Here is a 25,196-nt window from a genome sequence, read left to right as displayed (position 1 = left end):
GAAAGCCTCCGGGTCTCAGCAGTCATGTGACTCCCTGTACTACTTGCAGTTTTTCAATTTGACTCTCCTAGGACTGTACATGTCATGAGTGTGTTTCCAGGTAAAGGTATTTTGGCAGGTGTACAGTGTACTGTTGCTTGTAGTGTGAGTCAGGGATCCTCCTATGAGTACTAACCATTTCACTCCCTGTATTCCTCCTGTCAGGTGAGTACAGGTCAAAGGCTGAGTAGAGGGAGAATGGTCATTGTTAGAAATGGGGTTTCTGGTTGGCTTGGGTATGCACCTAAGCCAGGCAGAACCCACCCATTCTAGTCAGGGCGAGGGAGTTACAAACCCACGGTAACCCCTGCTCACCCCCTTGGCAGCTTGGCACGAGCAGTCAGGCCTATCCCAGAGGCAATGTGTAAAGCGTTCACACAACACATGCAACACATGTGACGCACTATCCCCACCACAAAAGAAACACAACACCAAGTTACATGAAAATATACTGTATTGTACACAATGCAATTATTAGACCAAACACAGCATGTCAGTAATATCCTGCTACCTTAGCAGTTGTCAGAACGTTACACATTAGTTACTCTGCAAAACTAGCAGTAGTCATATATAGCACACAGGTTACTTAGTATTCTGCAACATAAGTAGTAGTCATGAATCATATTACTAAATAAAAGCACTTGTCATAGAAAAATCATAGACGCCCATAGCAGAAACATTATAAAACATTTGGCAAGTCAGAAAAACATATTAGCATGTTATGCCCATAAAAGGAACATTAGCATACTGGATGTACTGAAACATCATAAAACAACCAGGTTAGCATAAAAATTAATAAAGTCCATAGTCGGAACATCTGAATTATGTATGTCCTCTAAAAGTATCTGTTTGCGACGAAGGCACTTCCAGTGCCGGCGAAGGTCAAAAGAGGCCCCCGGCACTCCTCTGCGCAATACATGGGCCCTCCGGTGACTCGGGAGACGAGGAGGGGTGACACACACCCCCTCTGGATTAATGACGGCCCCTCTTGGTGCCCCTGATCACTGGGGCCCCCCCTGGCCTCAACCGGCCCTCATGAGGGGGGCCAAAGTCAGCCAAACGATTTAGGAAGGAGGGGATGCGCCATACACCCCCTCTGCTCTAATAACAGGCCCCTTATGAGGCCCACGAGGAAACACAATGGCACTAGACCTCATGGGGCCACAAAATGAGACCTGTGGCGCGGGGGGCCTCCGACGAGTCTTTCGCCCCGCCCAGGGTCTTTAGAAACATAGGACAGCTTTGTTGGGGCTGATGAGGCTTCCTTCGCCCCGCCCGTCTTCAATCTGTACGCTGCGGGCCCACCCGGGCTGCAGCTGAAGGCAGGCACCAAAGTAGATGCCTGCTTGTGCCCCAGGGGCGCTCCTCAGAGCACGCTTTGCCCCGGGGGCACGGTAGGAGCCCGCTTGCTCCTTTCCTTTACTCAATGGTGCCCTGTGGGTGCCAGCCACAGTGCAACTCCGGTGCTTCTCGGAAAAACACACGCCAGACCGCGGCGGTGATTTTGGACATCGACACAGCGCTTACGAGCGTGGGGGACATTCTCAGAGAGCCTTGGTCATGGCTGTGAATCCTTGGCCACAAATAACATGCTCCTCGAAGCGCGCAACGACACGTCAAGCGCTTTTCAGTGCGCAAAATGCACGACACAGAAGGCGCTATCACACCGCTTCAGGAACAGCTGGCAAAGCGCTCACTAGGCACTATAGGCATGTTGCAGGGGTCTAGGGCCACGGCACCCAGCCTCTGGGGCACAAGGAATAATGGAGCACAGTGGGGCAGAGCCCAGCAGCAGGCCAGCACAAGTTGGATGCAGGCAAGTGGCAGTGTCTCTTAGGTGACCAAGCAGGTCACAAGTCAGCCCAGCAGCAGCAGCCAGCAGCAGCAGTCCATGGCGGTTCCTGGTGAGTTCCTCTAGCACTCTGTGTCCAGTTTCATGTAAGTTCCAAAGTGTCTCCAAATTGTGGGAAAAATTCCCCTGTACTTATATTCAGTTTTTACAGTGTGTTACAAAGGAAGGGGAGAGGAGGTTCCAACCAGTTACACCTGGTTCCAGGAGTGCCCCCTCTCTCCTCCAGCAAAAGGCTCCAAACATCAGTTGGGGTAAACGACCCTATTGTGTGAGGCCAGGGCACAGCCTTTACAAATGCAGGTGTGCCCCGCCTCTCCCTTCTCTCAGCCCAGGAAGACTATTCAGTATGTAGATGCACCTCTGTGACTCCTCCACCTTCCCTGTATAAAGGCTGTCTGAAAAGTATGCACAATAGTAATAAACAATACACCTACACCAGTATGCAGCATTTCTTACCGCCATTAAAACCACACCAAACATGCCTACGCTTCCCCTCATAAATCAGGCAATACCCCTTACATATAAAGCAGGGCATTGCTAATGCAATCCTATGAGAAGGCAGCACTCACAGCAGTGAGATACCAAGTTAGGCTGTTTGTCACTACCAGGACAGGCCACGCAACATGGCACATGTCCTGCCTTCTACATACATGGCACCCTGCCCATAGGGCTAGCTATGGCCTACCTTAGGGGTGACTTACATGTAGTAAAAGGGGAGTTCTAGGCCTGGCAAGTAAATTTAGATGCCAGGTCCCTGTACTTCAGTGGGTGGCGCAAGCAGCGCTGCAGGCCCACTAGTAGCATTTAATTTACAGGCCCTGGGTATAGAGATACCACTGTACAAGGGACTTACAGGTAAATTAAAAATGACAATTAGGTATAAGCCAATCATACCAACTTTAGAAGTCCTAGAGCCACCAGCGAGAGGCCAGAAAAAATAGGAGGAATTAGGCAAAAAGCCAGGGGATGAACCTGCCACAAGGGCCAGGTCCAACAGTCAAAGTAGCAGAGCACACTATGACTAACACTTGTGGCTGAGTGAAGTGAGAGTCCCAGTGCCTCCTGGCCTTAGACTTCCTGTCATTTCCTCTTCTTCCCACACAGTTTGCATTTGAGATCCCCTCAGGTGAGTACAGATGTATGGCTGATTAGAGGGAGAATGGTCATAGTAGCAGAGAACACAGTTGTAGCTGAGTGTAGTGAGAGTCCCAGTGATTTCTAGCCTTAGCATTCCTGCCATTGTCTTTCCTACCAACACTATATAAAGTTGAAATCCCCTCGGGTGGGTACACTCCAATGGGCACATAACAAACAAGGTAATTTTGATTATGCTAAATTGTTCTAGTTTTAGTGTTAGAGGAACAGTGCCTGCTGGGACTTGTAGTGCTGTCAAGCCCTCAAGATACAGGATGGCCATGATCTTCTCCTTCCATGATGTTAGTTGTAGAGGGGGATGTGGGGGACCAACTCCAGTCTTCAGTACTGCAAGCTGGTGCCTGGACGCCATGGAACGAACCTTCCCCCTGAGGTCGTTCCATCTCTTCCTGATGTCGTCCCTTGTGTGTGGGTAGCTGCCTACAGAATTCACTCTTTCAACTATCCTTTACCACATTTCTATTTTCTAAGCGATAGTAGTTTGCTGGACTTGGGCTCTAAATAGTTGTGGCTCTCCTCTAATAATTTCATCCACCATGACTCTAAACTCTTCATCTGTGAAACGGGGATTTTTCTGTGGTGACATGGTAGTGGAAAAGAAGAAAAAAATATCATGGTTAGGTGCTGTGTAATGAGGGGTTGAAGGGGAGTAAATGGAAAGTAGAGGTGCAAATGTATGTGGTGGGGGTGTTGAGGGTGTGGGAAATGTGCTTAGTGCAAGTTAGAGGGGTGTCTAATCTATGGTTGGTGAAGTTTTTGGGAAGTGCTCTGGCTTGTGTTCGGCATGGAGATGCAAAGGATTGTGGTGTGAAGGGGTGTGTTTTATAGTGTGGTTTGTAGGTGTGCCGAGTGTGTGAATGTGTGTCAGCGGTGTTTTACAAATGCATCCAATGTGGTGTTCTGTATTACTGTGGTGACTACCGACCACCACGGTTCGCACCGCCATTGGAAGACAACCATGGCAAGACCGCCGTCACGATTTTCAACCTGGAGGTTGGTTGATGGGCTGGCAGTGCCAGTGGTCAGACTGCCTGCTTCCTGTTTTCTAAGCCAAATTTAAGTAACTACATTGTACCTAATGTTTAATAAATTAATCAATACATTCAAAACAGACTCATTTTCAAAATTTTAAATGTGTAAGAATGTGGGATCTGATTGGCAAGCCTAGGATTGGGCTGCCCTCCATGCAAGTCCCTCTGTAGACAAGTCTCTGTTTGGTGTCTGAGTTTGTCAAGAGATGGTCCAGTCCAGCTCCATCAATTCATCGTGATTCCCAATCAAAACACCAAGAACTGTGAAAGAAAATGTTATCTCACATTTGGGTTGTGTTCAAAAAGTGTTTATTGCAATAATTAGTAGCCTGTTAGGCACAAAGCATACTGAGATGGATATCACCCTCTACCATCAGTGAAGATGAGCATCCTGGGGGAAGGCAATATTTAATTGAATCTGTACTCAATTACAGACATATTTTAGTATCAATCACATCACTAAATTCCACCAAGAATACAAGCTCAGCTCATGAGAGGGCTGGTAGTAGGCCTTCATAAGTAACAAAAATGTAAACAATGTTTGCTGAGCTAGTTATTTTGCAAATGTTATATCTTGAGTGCAAAGGTGTGTCCTCCCTCGAAGATAGCCACATACATGAGCAAAGTTAGCATGAGCTGAAAACATGCTGGTTATGAGGTACTATAGTAAAAAAGGAACATTTGTAATTTTACAGAACAAACAAGTAGAGTACTCATGTTGTCCCAAGCTCAGTAGAAAACCTTCAACTACAGGTGAGCCTTCTTGTGTTCCCATTTAGGGCCTGATTACGAGACTGGCAGTTGCTAGACCGCCAGACTTGTGGTGAAGGTCTGGACTTCCACTGCTGTGGCGGCCAACCACCACATTACGAACCTGGAGGTCAGACCACCAGGGTACTGCAGGCTCCGGTGATCCCGATGAGTTGACGGTGGGTGCAGGTCACAATCAGCCAGGGTGGCACTGCATGCAGCACCTCCCTGCTGATTACGACCTTGTTCTCTGCCAGCCTTTTCATGGTGGTTTCACCGCCATGAAAAGGCTGTCTGAGAACAGGTGCAGGGGGCCACAGGGGGGCCCCTGTACTGCCCATGGACTTGGCATGGGCAGGGGTCCCCCTGCCCAACACCCTCGCAATGCTCACTGTCTGCTGTGCAGACAGTGAGCCGAGGGTGCTGGTGCCCCCTACAGACGGCTTGATTACAAGCCAGATACAATACTGCCACCCATCAGCCCAGCGGGAAAGTCCTAATGGGCCCAGTAGGGAGGTCACCAGTAAGGGGGCAACCTCCCCGTCCGTGGTTTGGGTCGTCCCGTCTGCCGAACTTGTAATGAGGCCCTTAGCCCCTGTTGTCTTGGAACACGATTGAGATGATTAAATTTTGACCTTTCGATTTATCCCCGAAAGTTCATAACGAATTGATAACACCTATTTAACATAATACCTGTTGACCATGCTACAGTTCATTAAAAATGGCATTAAAGAATAGGTAACTTTGTTGATTAAAAGCATTCTTTTTCGTCCTGCTTCATCAGCATTAAAGCCACTTTGGTTTTGCCAGTGGCAAACAAATGCACGGGGTTCACAAAACTGACCTTCACTTAGTTTGACAAAACTGCAAATATTAAAATAATTCAAACTCAATTGTGGTGATAGAATTTGTGCTTTTTCCTTTGGTACTTCAAAAAGCAATACTGCAGGGGTCGAAGAAAGGCTTGTGGAGTTCAGAGCTGTGTATACCAAAGAGGAAGAGCTAACCCCTTAGGCTGACCGGCCTCCTATTAGAGTTTCAATCTATCTCATCCTGCAGAGTTGTACAACATTGGACTTGGGTGTGCTCTCTTGGCAAGTTGCAGCTCATTCCGTATGCAAGTTAGAAATAACTTTTGCAATCTGTGGCTGTACAGCATCATCCAAACAGGAGGAATTAGAGTATGCATTCCCGCCTGTCAGACTGTGCTCTGCATGGTGTCAGACTGTCTCAAGCAGATATCCCTCCCTTACTGGGGTACAGTAATACATTATGATAAAAGGCCAACAGGATAGAAGGGCAGGGGAAGCTATTCATCCTGGAGCAGACAGGTAGGTGTGGATTTAACCACAGGAACTAAATGAACAGTATGCCTTTTCAAACTAGTTTGCCTCAAACACAAAGCTACTTGGCCCTCTGGGGTCCAGGCCAAGATCATTGATATGTCATCCAGGTATTATGGCTAACTGGTATCCGGGCCTTTGCCTTCATCCAGGTTGAGATACTACAAAATTGGTTAGCAAGAGGTATACAAATACTTTGTCCCTACAGGTTAGCCATGAAGTCTACAAACACACAAAAGATGATGGGAGAAATGTTTGCAAATAGTCTACCCACTAGCAATCACTTGGTTGCATTCCAACTCATCATTTTTTTTGTCCACCATGCCACCTTGGATTACACCCAGCCGTATGCAAATCCGCCTTGGGTCTGCTCCAATAGGAACAATCCAGCCCGAACTGCCAAACCAGGTCATCTCTGAACTAGGAGGAATGTTTTCAAACAGTTTAGCAATCACTAGAGGTAGCGTTCCAAACCATCATTTTTTTGCCCATAAAGCCACCTAGGATTAGACCCAGGTCCTCTTTGAACCAACCCAACCCACGGGCAACCCAAGACCAGTTTTGACCTATTTGTCCCAATTCAGTCAGGTGCAGCTTGGGTTCAGTGGCACAATAAGCTTGGGGCCCATGCCTGGGTATACCCTTGGCTACTTAGGGTGTTACATCATACACACAAAAGATGATGGAAGGAATGGCTGCAAATAGTCTAACCACTGGCAATCACTCTGGGTAGTACTCCAGCGCACCGTTTTTATTGTCCACTATGCCACCTCAGATTAGCCACCTACGAAGTTTTCCAATGTGTAAGAATGGTGAGGCTGGAGTGTAAAAATACATTCAAAAGGGGCTATTTTCAAACTGCGTTTTGTAGCATCTTTGATAGTTCTACAAAGCATACTGAAAAATGCTCTTCACAGTGCTAGGTGCAAAGCTTATGTCGCCACCTTTCCTATATCCACCAGACTAGAGGTCTCCATCAGACCATGGAATAACCACACATATAGGTATACTTTTAAGGTATATGGGAGGGACACAAGATAGTGGCTGGGAAACGAGGAATACTTATGAATAAAGGGTAGGGTCTAAGGGAACAGTAAGGAGAGGTTTGGGGACGGTTAGGGAGTCAGGGAGGAGTTTAGAGAAAAAGTCAAACCACCCACAAAAAGTACGCCTATAGCTATTCACAAGCTGCACTTCTATACTCACTACAGACAAAATTTAACCCAAAACAGTAGTAAAGTAATCCAACTCAAAGCTAGACACCACACATGACCAAGCACGGGCATTGTATCCCCTTCCCGTAGGAAATAATAAAGTTAGGAACTTCAAATAAAATCCTATAGGAAATAATGTTAAATTAAAGTAAATTATTTAAAATAGTTAAAAATAAAAATCTGCATAACTGAATGTTAAAAAGAATGTATAAATATAATGTATTTCTTAATTTAGTTGGAAAATATGTTAATAGCCATTTTGGCTTCTAAAAAATAACAAGAAATTTTTATTACAATAATTAATAAAGTCTATAAACCACTTTCAATGATTATTACTGCACAGTATGAATTGTTATTCACTTTAGGTGGGAATATATATTTTTTAATTTACACATCAGAAAAATAGAAAAGAAAAATAATTGTAATTAAATTTATTTTATTTACATTATTTAAACATTTAGTTCAACATGAAGTTAATAGTGCTGTGGCATTTTTTATGTAGCACTATACTCAAAATAAATATATGAAAATAAGTTACATGAATATTTATCATAAAAATATTTTTTTTTTGGTTTAATAAACATTGTTTCCTTATAGCTTGTCATAAGAAAACTCTGCAGTCGGGCTGGAAATCTCCGCATGGTAATGTTTAGTGAAAAATAAAAATGTTTGTTAAACTCGAAATAATTTTAACAAATATTTTTATATTAATATGAATTAATGTTATATATTTATTTTAAAAAGAGAACTAAATAAAAAATGCTGCAGCAATAGCAACCTAATATTGAATTAAATACATCATTAATGTGAATATAATAAAGCAATAAAATAAATTATTTTTCAGAAGTTTAAATTACAACAGAAAATTCCCACTAAAGTAAAAAATATTTGTATTATACATTAATAATTATCAAAAGTGATGTACAGAATTAATATAAATATATTTCATTAAAATGTATTGTTATGTTACCTTTAATGCAAAAAATGGTTATTAAAATTATTTAGAATTAAATTAAATATATGTACTATTTTTATAATTTCTTTTGCCATTACCTTCAGTTGATTTATATTTTTAACAATTTTAAATAATTTATAGTAATTTAACATAATCTCCTATGTGGTTTTATTTTACATACCTCCATTATTTTCAATGTGAAGGGGCTGCACTACCAGCGCTTGGTCATGTGGGGTGCTAGATTTGCTATTTGTTCAGGGGGTGGAGACTTTTTCGAGTAACTCTGTCTTTGTGAATACCACGAAGTAGTAAGGTTACTCAAAAGTGTAAGAGTAAACTACACATGTAAATTTACTCCCAAGTGTAAATTATTTTTTGTGAATAGTCTTGCAATTACTCATCACTAGTGTTTTAAGTTTTAAGTGGGTCGAGTGCCACCAGTCCAGTGCTCACTGCTGGCAAACCAGACAAAAGGAATGGAGAGAAGGGGAACCAGAGAATTAAATAGAGGACCAGAAGTAGGATGATGGTGACCAAACATCAGAGGAAGCCCAAGAAGACCTGAAGGAAAAGGTTCAGGATTGAAGGCCAGAAGTCAGGTACATCAAGAATAGGAAGACACGGACCAGTAGGACTAGAAGAACCTGGAGGACTAGGAGCAGGGGAGGACAATACAGGGACATAAACAGGAGGAAAAGGACCAGGTAGAGGCAGATGATCACCAGGAGAACCAGAATCACCAAGACCAGGAGTATCAAAAATACAAGGATGATGTCCACTAGGAAGATGAGTACTACCAAGTGGACTACAACCACCTTGAAAGATGTAAATGAGAGGTCCAAAATCATGTATACAAGGCGAGGACCATGAGGAAGAGGAGGACCAGAAGTAGGTGAAAGATCAGGAAGAGTAGGAGGATGGCCAGGATCACCAGGTGACTAGTGCCAAAGCCATGAGAAAGACCAGGATAACAAAGACCAGATAACCTGGAGAACCAGAGGCCGGGGACCAAAGCCATGAGAACCAGAACCAACATCAGGTGAACCTTGGATAGGAGAACCAGAATTCGTATGATTAGGATGAAGGCTAGAAAACTTTAAAGCAGGAGGAGGAGTAAGAAAACCAGGAGGAACTGGAAAACAAGGGCAATCATAAGGGTTGCCAGGACCAGTACAAACATTGGAAAAGTCTACCAGGAAGAACAGAGGTACCAGGATTGTAAGTATTATGAAGTGGAGAGGAAGGAGGATGGGAAGGAGGTGCAGGAGGAGGAAGACTGAGACCATCAAGAGGCCTAGGAGTATTAGAGCCAACAGAAGAACAGGACTGCCAAAATCATTAGGACATGATCAAGAGAACCACACTTTGTGGATCTGGAGCAGGAGGACCAGGAGGTTTAGAAACCACTAGAGTTGGAAAGCTGAAAGAAGGGGGAATGATGAGGTGTATAGGATGAGAAGGAATAGCAAATGGAGGAGAACAACCAAGGGCCAGGATCTCTGGGACCAGGACCACCACAGGCAGCATGACTACAAAGATGATCGTAACGCCAGATGGACAAGGATCAGGAGGACAAGGACAACGGCCCAGAAGATGAGACGGAAGAAGTCTTAAAGGAAGACATGGATGAAAAGTAGAACCAGACAACAAGATGATCCATTAGGACACACCCTTAGTTAAAGAAGCCACTTCCCTTAGAAATATTTCTCAATCAAGGAAGTAGTCAGAAAATTAAAACATCCACACTTTGAACCGTACCTCTCAAGGAACAACAAGAGTGTGGTACTCTGATGATGTAACATGCATTCAGTAAAATGTGTTCTGTGTTCTTCAAAGGCATTCTGTGATCTTGTTGGTATAGTGCATTTTACAAGCGTTTAAAGGATATGAGTTGGGTTTCAATTTCTTCATACTTATAAAATTTCTAAAGTTGCACGCTCATCAGTTAGACTGGAAAATGGACACAGAGAAATTTAGCAGCATTGAATGAATTTCAAAGTAACATTTTATAAAAAATAAGTTGCAAACTCCTGGAAATCTTTTACTATCTCCTGCAGAAAACATTTTGATAGGAGTAAATTCAACCTCTAATTCTTCTCAGATATGTACTTCGAACAACAACAGTGAAGACTTGTCAAGAGGTGTAGGCAATATTTCTCTCCCTCAGAGTACCTCTGTGGAGAATTATACTACTAGGTGTGGCAGACATTTAAAAAAACCTGAATATTTACAAGAATTTATTATGTAATTATATATATATATTTGTTTATTTTGGTGCTTGTTGTTATAAAGGAGAGGTTTGATATTCAGATTATGTAACATGCATTCAGTAAAATGCGTTCTGTGTTCTATACATGCATTCTGTGATCTTGTTTGTTGAGTGCATCTTCCGAGCGTTCTCCAGGTTCTATGTTCAAGTAGGCAGCTGAGCGGCGATCAGGGAGGACGCTGGCAGATGGGCTCCTTACTTTTGGAAGCTTATTCTCCAATAACGTATTTCCACGCACTTCGACTTACTGCGTCTTCCATTGGATGTATTAATCTTCAACAAAGAGTGAACCTCATCTCTACCTAGAAGAGTTCTTTTCAGCCACTGATCCTTCCATCTATCAGTCATTTCACCCTTCCACCTATTCTTCTTCCTTCCAACCATTCACTCGTCTTTTTTTCTTTTAGCTTTCCTTCCTTCCTTTCACTATTCAACTTTAATCCCCTCCTTTCACCCTTTTTTTTTTCCTTTCACCATTCCTTTTACCCTTTCACCCCGTCTATCCTTCATCCTTCAATCCTTCCCCGTTGTCCCCTTCTTTCTTCCTTTTTCTGTCCTCTTTACATTTTATTTGTTATCTTTCTCGTTCCCGCATGCTCCATTTGCAAGAAATGAGACTGGGAAGACCTGTACTCACTCATTAAAGTAAATTAGGGGTGGCCATGGATAACAGGTGTTTACCGGTTGGTACCCCTGGCACTGTGCTTGCAATTTTGTTGTCAGAGTTCAAGAAGGTAACTGCAGGAGCAGAAAGTAAACAGGACTTTCAGAGCCATGCCCTAGTATGTAGTTCCCCCACCTAGGCCTCTAATCCCTCAGCATCAAACAGGAGGCTGCTGGGCCGTCGGAGCTAATTGTGGGATAGCATCATTGCAAGTCAAAGGGCGTATAAGCTCACTTTTCTACTCGTAAAACTTCGGTGAATTGACATCAATGTGTTTAGAATGCTCATACCTCATTTTTTGTTGAGGGCTAGTTCGGCTGCCACGACAGAAACCAATAATACTGGACACTTCTTGAGATTGACTGATGGACAATATGTACTACGATGTGTAACTTCTAATATTTTGGTGTCAGAATATTATTTGGTATCTGTGACGCATGTACTGTCATGTTTCCTGCGATGACACATGCCTAGTGCCCATGCTTGACAGCACCTGACAGTGTTTCTCCTTTTTCCCTATTCTCCAGATTTATCCTGAACGAGTCCCAAAAGTCAGACTTTGAGAAGTTGGTCCTTTACTGCGGCAATTATTTGGAGCTCATCCCAGTGTCCTTTGTGCTAGGTAAGGACATGGCTCCTGTGTCCTTTTGTGCAGCATACATGTCCCTTGGCCTTTACATACAATAAAAGCCTCTTGCTCCAGACTGAGCAGTGCTTTGTTCGTTCTGTCATCAGCTGCAGGCGTAGGCACCCAATTAGCAATAATAAAGCAATAATTTATACATGGTGGTCCATTAAATGTGCCTGACCTCGGAATTAAATGCAGAACGATAGATTGAAACCCTTACACCTCCAGACGCCACAATCTAATGGACAATGTTACTTCCATCTATTTCACTTAGCACTATCAATTAAAGAGACACGCTCAAAACATATTTTTAATTAATGAGGCAAGCATGGTCCCCATTGTTTCAAATTGTTGTCACTTTGTGTCACATAGAGCTGAAGTACTCCTTAGTAGCTGAAAACTATATCTCATTTTACAATAGGTAAACATACTTTTAATTATTTTAATGTGTCGCTATGTAATTTATTTGTTGTTCTTGTATAGCGTTCTCACTGTCAAATGGCTGTTTCAGAGCAAAAAGGAAATAAAACAAATGAAACATTATTGTAAACCTCTCCGATTCCTGGATGAACAGTTTCACTCATGCCCAATGGGACACTATCTATAGGTTATCACTGATACACCCATTTGAAATGATAGATCATCACTGGCATTCATTTGATAAGATCCATGTATAAAAGTGTGTGAAGAAAGAGAGTGGACATGAAGCGCGCACCCTTTACTGAAGCCCTCTGGCAAACTGTGCAATGAGAAGCATCTTCAACACTGAAGTCCCAACTGATATTGAACACTCAGTGGGTACACATAACTATGGGAAGGGGCACACATTCAACACCATGACAGGCAGGGCCAGTGATGAAACAGAAACAAAGGCAAACATAACAGATTAAAAATTACAACCATCTCCTTCCATAACACATTTGAAATGGAAATGATGGAACAAAGATTAAACAACGTCTTTTAAAACTCTGTACTGTGTCTCTTAAAAATTCAACTTGGTTTTAGGGGCTTTTCAAAGTTGCTTGCAGGAATCTTTGCACCATCAACATCCAGACCTGTGGACTTCTTTGTGAAATGTTTGCACTGTGATGAGAAATCTCATTTGACTCATTCAAGTGATGTGACCCATTCAAAGGAAGGAAACTCTTCCATACATCTTTGAGTTCATCACCACCTTCCTTTCCATTATAAATGTTTTTACATAATGTCGATCTCTTCAGATTTCATTGCATGGCAATATCTAATCCAGCAGATGTCCCTGTTCAAGGATCTAGAAACATAGGAGAACCCTTTTCAACACACCTCAGGCATTTCACCTTAACGACCTCTCCAACTTTAATCTTAGACGATCTGACACCATATTTTATCATACCAGTGCTTAATTGTAGCTTGCTTTTCCATCACATTCTCAACCACCAATTCATGCCATTTACTAGGAACCTTGAGGGAATAATATTTTAACAACTAACAAGGACTGATACCTGAAGTAGGTACCATTTCTAAGTAAGACAAAAGGAGCAACACCAGTGGTAGAATAGGGAGTCAAATAATAGCACCACATTTCTCTTGTAGAAAATTGTTGACATCTTTCCCATTTGACATCTTTCAAAATCCTGTTGAATCTTTCAAGCAAGCCATTTGAACTATGAAGTAAAATTAAATACACTTATGTTGAGTACAATGTTTAGTTAGAAAAGATATCATCTTAGCAGAGACAAATTGCATACCAATGTCAGGTAGTAAGGATGAGGTAAAACCTTCTAGTAAGAAACTTTCTCTGAGAAATGCTAAGACTGCCTCAGTATTGACCTCTCTCATAAATTTCTGCTCCAACCATTTAGAGTAGTAATGAGTAGTAATTGACTAAAACGATAATATGCCAAGTAGTCTAGAGAGGCGGTCAACTCTAACATTGTCTTTGCCTGATATAAATTCAATATTAAAATTACATGCATACAATTTTACAAAGTTCTAATTAATCATAAAATGACCTCCTATGCCATTACCTGGCAATAAAAATAAGGGTTTATGATCAGTTTTAATACTACAATGTCTTCTCCAACAGAATGTTTTAAATTGCTCTTTTGCCTACATTCAGCTCAAGCATTCTCCCTCTCTGGTGAAATAACTTCTTTCTTTCTGACATAAAGATATGGATGGAGGCAAAAGCGAAACTCATTTCCAATTTTCTTTTTTCTTGAAATTTCTGAGATAATATATCAATCAATCAATCGAAGAAATTTGTAGAGCGCGCTATTCACCCGTTAGGGTCTCAAGGCGCTGGGGGAGGGGGAACAGGGGGGGGTAGGGGGGCCAGGGAGGGTCACTGGTCGAACAGCCAAGTCTTGAGGTTCTTTCTGAAGACCAGTAGGTCTTTGGTTTTGCGAAGGTCGGTGGGGAGGGAGTTCCAGGTTTTGGGGGCGAGGTAGGAGAAGGACCTGCCTCCTGTGGTGGTGTGCTGGATGCGGGGGACTGTGGCTAGGGCGAGGTCGGCTGATCGGAGGTTGCGTGTGGGAGTGTGGAAGTTTACTCTTTCATTGAGGTAGGTTGAGCCGGTGTTGTGGAGGGATTTGTGTGCGTGGATGAGGATCTTGAATGTGATTCTCTTGTCTATGGGGAGCCAGTGTAGGGATTTGAGGTGTCGTGAGATTCGTTCGTGTCGGGGGAGGCCAAGGACGAGGCGCGCAGCTGTGTTCTGGATTCTTTGGAGTTTGCGTTTGAGTTTGAGTGTGGTGCCGGCGTAGAGGGTGTTGCCGTAGTCCAGTCTGCTGCTGATGAGTGCGTGTGTGACTGTCTTTCTGGTCTCTGGGGGGATCCATTTGAAGGATTTTTTTAGGGTGCGGAGTGTGTGGAAGCAGGAGGAGGTTAGAGCATTGATTTGCTGTGTCAGAGAGGGCGGGGTCGAGGATGATGTCGAGGTTGCGTGCGTGGGTAGCGGGGTGGGTGTGGGGCCTAGGGTGGTGGGCCACCAGGAGGCATCCCATGTGGTTTTGTTGGGGCCGAAGATGATGACTTCGGTTTTGTTTGAGTTGAACTTCAGATGGTTAGTGGTCATCCAGTTGGTGGTGTCTAGGAGAGCGGCGTGTAGGTTGGTTTTGGCGGTGGTGGGGTTGCGGGTGAGGGAGAGGATGAGTTGGGTGTCATCTGCATATGAGAGGATGGCGATTCCGTGTGCTCGGAGAATGTTGGCTAGGGGGATCATGTAGATGTTGAAGAGTGTGGGGCTGAGAGAGGACCATTGGGGGACTCCGCAGGTGATCTTGGTAGTGTTGGAGTGGAAGGGCGGGCGGCGGACTCTCTGGGTTCGGTCGGGGAGGAAGGAGGAGAGCCAGTCTAAGGCTTTGTGGCGGATTCCTATGTTGTGGAGGCGTGTGCAGAGTGTGTGGTGGCAGACGGTGTCAAAAGCTGCGGAGAGGTCTAGGAGGATGAGTGCGACAGTCTCGCCTTTGTCGACTTTGGTCCTGATGTCGTCAGTGCATGCAATGAGGGCGGTTTCTGTGCTGCGGTTCTTGCGGAACCCAGATTGTGAGGGGTCAAGGGTGTTGGTTTCTTCAAGGAAGTGGGATAGGCGAGTTTTGACTAATTTCTCTGCAACCTTGGCGTGGAACGGGAGAAGGGAGATGGGGCGGTAGTTGGAGAGGATCTCCGGGTCGGCTTTTTTTTTTTTTAGGAGAGCGGTAATTTCCGCGTGCTTCCAGGGGTCTGGGTAGGTGGCGGAGTCAAAAGAGGAGTTGATTATGTTGTAGAGTATGGGGGCGATGGTAGGGCTAGCTTTGTTGTAGATGCGGTGTGGACGGGGGTCGGAGGGGGAACCGGAGTGGATGGAGTTCATGTTTTTTTCGGTTTCTCCGTGTGTGGTAGGGGTCCATGTGGATAGTGTGGTGGAGGGGCCTTGGGGGGGGGTTGAGTTGGGTGGGAGAGGGGTATATGTGGTGGGTGTGTGTGATGTGAAGCTGTTGTGGATGTCCAGGATTTTGTGGAGGAAGTGGTTGGAAAGGGTGTCACATAGGGGCTGTGTGTGTGAGGTCTATGTTGCTTGCTTTGGGTTTGGCAAGTTCGTTGATGATGGTGAAGAGTTCTTTGCTGTTTTGGGAGTTGTTGTCCAGGCGTGTCTTGTAGTGAACTCTTTTAGCGGTGCTGTAATCCAGAAAAACAACAACCCTTTCTATGTTCCTAATAAACTGTCCATAAGTCTTTGAAAGACAGGCAGAGCTGATACCAATCCAAATGGCATGTGTAAGCAACAAAATGCTCCATATGAGGTTGAGAATGCTGTTAAGTACTTATAGTTGTCAGTGAGCTGAATCTGGTGATAAACTGCACAAAGGTCAAGTGTAGAAAATAATTTAGCTTGGACCATTTTGGCAAACAACTCTTGGATTCTACGGAGGGGATGACAGTCCACTAATATTTGTCTATTCAATGGTAGGAGATCCATGTGAAATCCTTAATTGGCAGATTTCTTCCTCACTAACAAAATGGGAGAAAACAGTTCCAAAAAATCAACAGGTTGGATGATGCCATCTCTACACAAGTTAGATAATAAAGTCTAAAGCTCATTCCTAACTCTCAAATGTAGAGTTCTTTATTCCTGTTTCACTAGAACAGTGTTGTTTTCTGCTTGAATTTCATGAAAAACAATCCTAACCTTTGCACTCATCCATTTTAAAAATTTCCTTGTACTGTTGGAAACCTTGATTGACATCAGTATCATCAGGAATACAAGGAATCAATAGCCTGAGGATAATTCCCAAATGTCCCTGGTGTCTGTACCCAAGTACTTGTTGTACCTTGTTCACAATGTAAATCGTCCCAATGCTATGTTTGTCTTTGAATTCAGTTTGGGCAATAAAAACCCCAACATATTGATGAAATTACTACAATACGCTAATGTTTTAACAAATTCACATTTTGTTGAATTAATAATATTAAGTGAATCAGAGTCTGCAAGTACTGTAGTCTGAACACAATCAATCAGAATATTGCAAGGATGTGGTACATACAGTTTAATATCAATCTTTTTCATCGAACTTCCTTCAAACTTGTTTATAGAAATCCAGAAATCCATTAGATTTTTGCTGCTAAGTTTTCTTGATGTTGCTTGACCTGACAAATCTTCATCAGCAGCAGACAAACATTCATGAGAAATACTTCAAATTATATTACCTTTCAGCTCAGTAGGGTCCACTTCAATGTCTTGAAGTGCACTGACTGTCTACGTGCCATTGGACAACAACAAAAGGAAAATGATCACATTACCTTCACCCAAAGCTGGAAATGTTTAAAACTGGCAATATGAGAGTGAGGTTCACAACGGTAGCACCTGGGTTATGAAGCAGTGCTATCCAAAACCTTAAAATGTTGTCCTTCATTTTTGCTTACATAATTCGGAGCTCTGCTTATGTTTTTTGAGACACACCTCCTCAGCTGGTTGTCTAGTGTTAGCCATTTACTTAACTGAATTTAAAGACATTTCTACACTTTTAACAATATCAGTAGTTGACTTAAGTGATGAGTTGTGGTTTGCTCCTGATGGTTCCTTGTTAAAACAATGAACCTCAATTTAATCTCTTATGTAGAGATCTAAAGTACCATCTAATTTGCATTGAGCCACAAGAATTTGCAATGATGCAACATAAGAATCTATTGGTTGATGAGGTGACAGGTGTAGAATTTTTGATGTTTCAGCACAATGTAAGAATCCTCTGCAAAGTGGATATTTAGTCTGTTTACCACTTTAATCACAGGCTACTGCACCTGTGAGTGGGTGACAAAGGAGTAAATACTCAAATATATTTCATGCTTTTTTATCTAGCAAATTTCTAAACCAGTGTTTTTGTCAAATTCAAACCATGCATGACAATAAGATAATTATTTGAATGTTTAAACCAAGAGATACATTTCACTGAAAGCTCCCAGAGGGTATTCAAGGATAAAGAAGGTTGATTGTGCTACATTGTAAACTATATTCCCTTTAAGGTGAGCACCTGTGCAGCCACGCAGCTCCATTTTCACTTCTGCGCACTTCGTTGTGAGGACTGCGCTCTTTTCCTAAAGTATAATTAGGCCTGTGCAAAAGGCAAATGAAAGACAAGCACTGTCTGCATTGCATCCTAGCCAATGTGCTGCCTGGATGGAGACTCTTTTCCTCCCTGCACCACTGCAAGATCTGACTTGTAAAGGATGAGAGGGATCGGCTGGCGAGGTTCCGCAGAGGTGTTGAATGGAGGCACTGAATAGAGCTATTTGAGCGTCCTGGCAGGATTCCTCTTTCTTCAGCTTTCATAGCTTGATGGTGATCTCTGCAGAAAGGCCTCTAAGCAGGTATCATTGTTTACAAGGTAAATTATGGGATTGTGTTGCAGCACAGACTGTGTCTTGCCCAACGGCAGCATTAGAAAGTTAGTTTCATCGTCACTTGGAGGGAAGATACCACGAGTCAAGATAGGAGCATTCCAAGGAATGCGATTGGGCCATCATTCCACCTTTGAGAAATCTTTGGTATTTATAGCCAGGCGCTTACATTGTTTTGGAAGAAAAGAGACAAGCTAACACATTTTATCGTTCAAGCAGGTTTATAAGGTTTCTAAAGGAAGGCCAGGTCCATAACTCAGCCCTGCTTCTATTTAGCACCTGAATGCAGTGCTGTCATTTGTCTGCAATGTGAGTTCTGCACCAGAGCCTCCTAAACGCTCTGACCATCCTTATAATCAATCACTCCTTCTGCAGTGGAAGTGCTTTCCTGAGTGCTATTCTTCATGTGGGAGTTTACAGGACCCTTGAATCTGGTAGCCAGAAAGATGGCTCAGTGAGCTAAACAATAGCTGGATTATGGATGCACTGCTCTGGAGATCATGATTTTGAATACTGCATGGCAGACTCAGCATTCCATCCTTCTGAGGTTGAAAAATCGAGTACCATAAATTAGTTAATAGCAATACCTGAATTTACAGTGCTTAGAAACTGCAGAATGGGGTATGGAATGGTATCACACATTATTTGGTTATAATTATTGAACTGGCCTAGCTCAGTCAATTTGGTATATGTAGCAATCTGTAGTTCCTTGTGCCACACCATCACAGAGAAATGAGTCTGCAAGGAGTCTTTTAACAGTGGCATTTGTCAGAACTGCATGAATGCTGATTGAAGGCAGGTGTATTGTTGAAGCTGTGTGAATGTAGACTGACAACTTTATGAAAGAGGTGCACTGTCAAGGCTGTGTAAGTGTAGCAACGTGACATCAAATGCTTTTTTGACTGTGATTAAAGGCATGTGACAAGGATGCATCAGTGTAGCTGTGTAAATGCACACTGAAGTCAACTCTGTGACAGAGGTGTATGTCAGAAATGGGAGAATGCAGCTTGAAGTGAGCAGTGAGACACTGGTGGACCAGTGTGAAAGCTGACTGAAGTGATCACTGTGACTCAGATACACTGTTGAAGATGGGTGCACATCTAGAAGTCATAGGCTGGAGGAGCGTCAACAAAGCTGTGTGAATGTAGGCAGCTGACAGGAATGGGTGGGCGAAGAATTCTGGTCCGCCAGCAGAATTCTGCCCACCCCTGTGGAGTTCCGAAAAACTCTCTTTCTCTTGCGCGGCTCACCAACGTTAAATTGGCGAGCGAGAGAAATGGATATGTTGGTGAGCAAGATTTCTGTATATTTGTAGTTTTCGGCAGGTCGCTACTGCCCGTGTTGAGGAAGCTGCCGCTCGTTTTGAGGAACCGCCCACTCGAGTAGAAAATCTACTCGAACGGCAGAAAGAAGTTAGCGCCCTCTGGTGCTTGGTGTGATGCCATTCTCGCTGATTTTACAGCACAGGATACACTCCTGGCACTGAAAATCAGCACGAACAGCGCAATTTACTCAAACACTGCTGCTCGCAGAGCGCCGCTTAGCACGGCTAACTCCACCCAGGACTTGTGGCAGGCTTGTGACTGAAAAATCAGCATAAATCATGAAACCCATAACCTAAATGACAATGTATGTGTGGAAACAAATGAAGAATGTAAGATTTACATTTTTGGAGAGCAAAGCATTTTCTGTTTTATGAAATCCACATTCCTGGCCCTCATGATAGAAATTGATTAATCCAGACTCTGGAGCAAACTGGAGTTAGTAAAAGGTGAAGAATCTCTGCACGAGCTTCCCTCACAAATTTAGCTGGATAAAAGTCCAATATATTTTGTGCTGGGAAAATATCACACATTTCTAGTTTTGCATCTCAGAAACTGGGAAAATAGAATATTATAACAGTATCCCTTGATATACAGTTTGGAACACAGTAATAAGGAGGTATTACTAGCCCTAGTAAATACTACACCCAGTGACCTCTTTATTTACAATGTGACATATTACTTCCTAAAGTAACAGGCTTTATACGGGTGGATATGAATTCCCCCAAATTAATAAATACTGTAGGATCGTGCATGTTAATCACAAAATGTTATTGTTAAGGGGTTGTTGTGAGGCCAAGTGTTTGGAACCTGGAATGTGGAGCACCAGATTCAAGGAGGAGTGTCAGATCTGACAAGTGTTAACCTGCAAATTTTGAGCATGCCTCGTCATGTCCCTACTCCTTTGATAGATATGAAGTATTGAGTTATCACTTGATGCACCACAACCTTGCATGTTTACAATGGCAGACAAGAGTTTAGTGACTCTCCACAATTTATCTAGCAAGAATATATTGTTTACTGTGAGTGATTTGAAGTTCGAATGTCATTAATTTTGTAGGTATCCGGTAAAGTAGGCATTTCAGGCTGATTATATATTTCAGGTATTTAAGTAGTATTGATGGCAGTTTTAAGAGGATTTAGCAACAGTGTTCATCTGCAAGGAGATTACATTTTATCAATGTAGGGAAACTATTACATTGAGGAAGACCAGAGACATCTGTCCTGGGTCACAAATTTCTGAAAACTTCCTCCCTGTGTTATGTTAAATGTTATTTTATGTTAAAAGAGGTATGCTTAGCTCCATAGTGCCTGCACAATGGCCTCAGAGTGCTGTGCCAAACATTACTAATAATGTAAAGGTTTAGGATTATAAACATGAAATGACACTCCAGAAAATAGAATATGAACATTGCTAATGTACAGCAGCATGTCACAAATCAATGCAGTGCTTGAATTAGGAGGAGTACTTTGTAAGCCGTGGACAAAGGGTTGTACAGAGTGCTACCTGAAAGTATAAGAAGCAAACGTGGTGGAGACTTTAAGGAATTAATAACTTTGCAATGTAATTGGTCATAGAAAAAAGGATAAACAAACCCCACCTCGAACCACAGAGTACCTACCCCAGGTCAGTCGGTGGGAAGCAGGAAACCAGTGTCCTGTGTGCCCAAATCCACAGGGCAGTGAACAGAAAGAGGCAGTCCCATCACAGCTTCAAAGAGGCAAAGACCACTGAGGCACCTCTGGGTGCTAGAAGGCAAAGAGAGGTAACAATGGTAAAGTAGGCACCTGAAAGGAGACTCTAGCAAGGACGCAGACTCAAGTGGCGGTGGCCAAAGCCACGTGACCGAAACATGGCATCCCTGGCTACTTGACCAATTAGCATCGTCACCAAACTGTGAAGTCAGAGAAGGGACACAGAAGCTCAAACTCCAGTATTTAGTCAAGTCTCCTGGTAAAGGGTGCAGCAAGAAGCTCCTTCAACACCGAAGTTCCAACTGCCATAGAGCACTTAAAAGGTACGCGGGCAACACCATGGAGCACGGAGCAGAGGGGGGCACACGTGACTACATGACAAAAGGGTCCAGGGAGAAAGACAAATCAAAAGTTATCACACTAGATGGCACACTGTCTAGGATGATTAGACATGCACCCATTTTTAGGTCTTTTCCTCTATTCCAACCTGATGCCTTCACAGTAGGGCAGCTTTGGTACCCCCTGCTGCTGGCTGGTGCTGTGTAAAATGAATTCACCAGTTATTTAAGCATGGTCCAGGGGCCTGGCATGACATGGTCATTTCTGGGTCTTTCCATTACCATTAGGCATCAGCATCGTGATTCCTGGTAACTCATCTGGCTTTGTTGTAGCTCATATCTCCTGGCACAGCCCTGACCAATAATGCTGCGAGTCTGGATGACTTGTAGGTCCTTTAGGTCTGCTTTGAAAAGTCTATTTACCCACTTGCACATTGTTTGGCATTGGCCACATCAACTTCCATTAAATGCTAACACTTGCTTACAAACAATATAATATACGTTTTCAAAACTGTATAATAACCGGGACAGCTGTTGATGTACTCGGGCCCTCTCCTCTCTTATGGCTGCCAAGGCAGTATGGGCTCCTTGAAAAAATGTAGGTGATCGTGATGCTAATGTATATTTTACAAATGCTTTTCGACTACAATAATATTTTGTTCTGGACAAAACCCCTTTTATCACGAACGTCTTTCTGACTCATGAAGGGGTTTTGTGACCCTATACTTCTCACATATCGGAGGGAGTGCAAACGAATTGTCATCTTTCTATTTGGGATTTGCAAAGACATTTTTAATACCTTGCAAACGTAAGTGCATTCGAAAGCAATCGATCAGACACCAATACTTCAAAGAGAGCAGTATCAGGTGTGCAGAAGGGACGGAGGCAGGGCTACCTCCCTGACCAGGTCGAGCAGCTGCAGGGGAGGAAAATAGGGTTGTATGACATTAGTATCATAATAAATATTGGAATGATGGCAATATCAACTACAAAAATATATAAATCAAAATTAGCTATTTTCAAACAATAAATGGGACTATACAGAAATAACAACAATTTAAATATCGTCCTGTAAGATACTGAAGAAACATTTTTTTAAATTGTAAATTATATATTAACGTATAACTCTGCATTATATTTACATACAAAAAAACACAAAAACAAACTATTACACCAAATATGATTCAGAAACTAGTGTTTGCCAAATAAGGAGCAAACAAGCAAACAAATCAAACATAACTGCTAAGCCGATGATATTCAAGGATGTAAAAGTCAAGCAAGAAAGCACTAGCGATCATAACGGTGTGTAAATATAAAAGACCCCAAACAAATAATTCCCTTGCATACTTGCCCGAAGAGAGACAAGAGGGTTACTCTGCCTTAAAAAAGCACCACCAAACTACAAAGAAGTGCATTTTATGTTTTTACAATATCAATTAAGCTAATAAATTAAGCTATAAATAAAGCGTACTTAAACTACAAATCATTGTGCATATCCACTATGTCGTTTTATCTCATTTTTAGTGTAGACTTTATTATTTCCCTTTATTATATTTCCACTGCAAAAGCACTACCTAAAAGACTTCAATTGACTTTCACAAAGTAGCATTACATATTTTAATACTACTTCTAATTTAAAAACCCGTACCAATAAATCTATTTCTATTTAATTTATATCACCTTCAGATCTCAAAGCATCTGCATACGCCAAGCTTTTTCAATTCTCAAAAAGGGAAACCTCATACAACATATTTGGGACATACCTAGAGTAAGTAAAAAAAACACAAACAAGTGTGGAAAACCTTGTTCTGAAGCATGCTGTGGGAGGCCCACCACTATAAACAGTGGCATAGAAAATGTAATCAACCATAACTGACCTCCATGGCAATGACAGAAACACATGCATCAAACAGTTGCCAGGACACTAATATTAAACACAGTGGTCCAATTTACTTTAAGAAGATAAGTAGAATGATTCTTGTATTACCTTTGTTGGCTGGGTTCATCATGATGTGACGCAAGCGCACTGCACTGCACTGTCATGTCACCGCACTTTGTGCCTGCACACCGTTGTTGCCGAAGTTCTGATTTAGGGAGCAGCAAACTGGTAGCATTCGCGAGCTGGTGTTGCACTTCATCTTTGTGGGTGGATCTAACTCTAAGAGATTTATTTCATTTCCATTGATGGGGTAACCATGGAGTGGATTTACTGTACGGTTTTCTTTAAGCAGCAGTGAAACACTAGTACACTAGTGTTCACTAGTTACCAAGAGAACGGAGCTGACTGGTAAGAGAGAAAAGCTTTTCAACAATCCTGGTGCACAAGGACACATGTTTGTGGCTTTTGTGTGTGTGGGAAGATGTTCTTGCTGTGTGTTTGCCTTGCTCACGAGTGCCCTCACTAAATACAACAAAACCCTCTGGAAAACGCAACTTTAAGATGCATGTATAATATGGTTATACGTTTTCTAGTCTAGTGAGTACAACCATCATGGAAATGTACAACGAATTAGGTGTGCTACGCTATTAAAGGTCATGAAGCCAGATGTTGCACCATAGCAAGCCAGGTGTAGTAATTTTCTCTCATTCTTTCTTACACTCAGTTAAGTTATCTTCCTCACACAAAGGAAATTAGAAGAAACTGTTGTCCAGTCCTAAAAAATGACCCAGTCTGAATAGGGCTCGAGTTGGGAGCAAAAATATGTAGACTACTATAGAGGTTTGCATAACACAAGGCCTTAGGTTCTACCTATGGGATGGGAAGATAAGGGAATAAACCTGTTAATTTCATGCCATCCCTCATCCTCATGCACTTTCAGTTATTGAGGGTCTTTACTTAATATCTTACCAGTAGGGAGGTAAATAATTGTTCAAGGACTATCATTGACATCATCTATAATAATAAATTAGAGGGGACCACAATTACTACTGTAGCTCCTATCCCAAAAACATTAGAGGACATTTATAAATTAGGGGTGAGCCATATTTATTAACCTAACTCCAACCCCAAAGACATTGGGAAAAGTGCAGATATGATAGGAGGTCTGATGTACTAGTCTAATTCCAACATCATAAATATTAGGTACTGTAAATATACGAAGAGTAAATATAGTATGCTAATTTCAATTCCGCAATCATTTGCTAAAGTGCATATATTATTGAGATTATGTTTTACTATTCTAATTCTGACCCCAGAAACAATCGGGAAAGTTCATATAATATGAGTGAGACATATTTACTATTCTAACTCTAATCTAAAGAACATAATTAAATAGGGTTCTATTAACTACTATAGCCCCAATCTCACAAACACTGAACTAAGTGCACAGATTGCAGTGATGATATTGCAGTTCTAACTTCAATCCCAAAACATAGGAGAAAGATCATATATTAGAAGGAATCAGATTTACAATTCTAATGCCAATCCCAGAAACATGATTGTTGAAAGTGTATATTGTGGTACCCTTCCGAATATCACTATAAGCATGTTTCAAGATAAATTCATTAAAATAAAATGCAATGGTTAGTACACACATTTGTTATTTGTTTTTTTGTGTTTTACATATATTCTATCAAAACACCAACAT

The 25,196-nt window shown here is 42.3% G+C and overlaps 1 protein-coding gene across 1 annotated transcript in view; it reads left to right on the top strand.

Annotated features, from left to right (window-relative positions):
- The window catches only part of BEST1 (bestrophin 1), a 253,632-nt gene that overhangs the window by 97,742 nt on the left and 130,694 nt on the right, over window positions 1-25,196 (top strand). The window contains exon 3 of the mRNA XM_069223219.1: window positions 11,800-11,894. Coding sequence (XP_069079320.1) covers window positions 11,800-11,894 — 95 coding nt within the window. The remainder of the gene's footprint in view (window positions 1-11,799; window positions 11,895-25,196) is intronic.

The sequence above is a fragment of the Pleurodeles waltl genome, chromosome 3_1 (genome assembly GCF_031143425.1).
Source record: "Pleurodeles waltl isolate 20211129_DDA chromosome 3_1, aPleWal1.hap1.20221129, whole genome shotgun sequence".
In the NCBI taxonomy this organism is placed as follows: domain Eukaryota; kingdom Metazoa; phylum Chordata; class Amphibia; order Caudata; family Salamandridae; genus Pleurodeles; species Pleurodeles waltl.
This window is presented reverse-complemented; position numbering and strand designations above follow the sequence as displayed.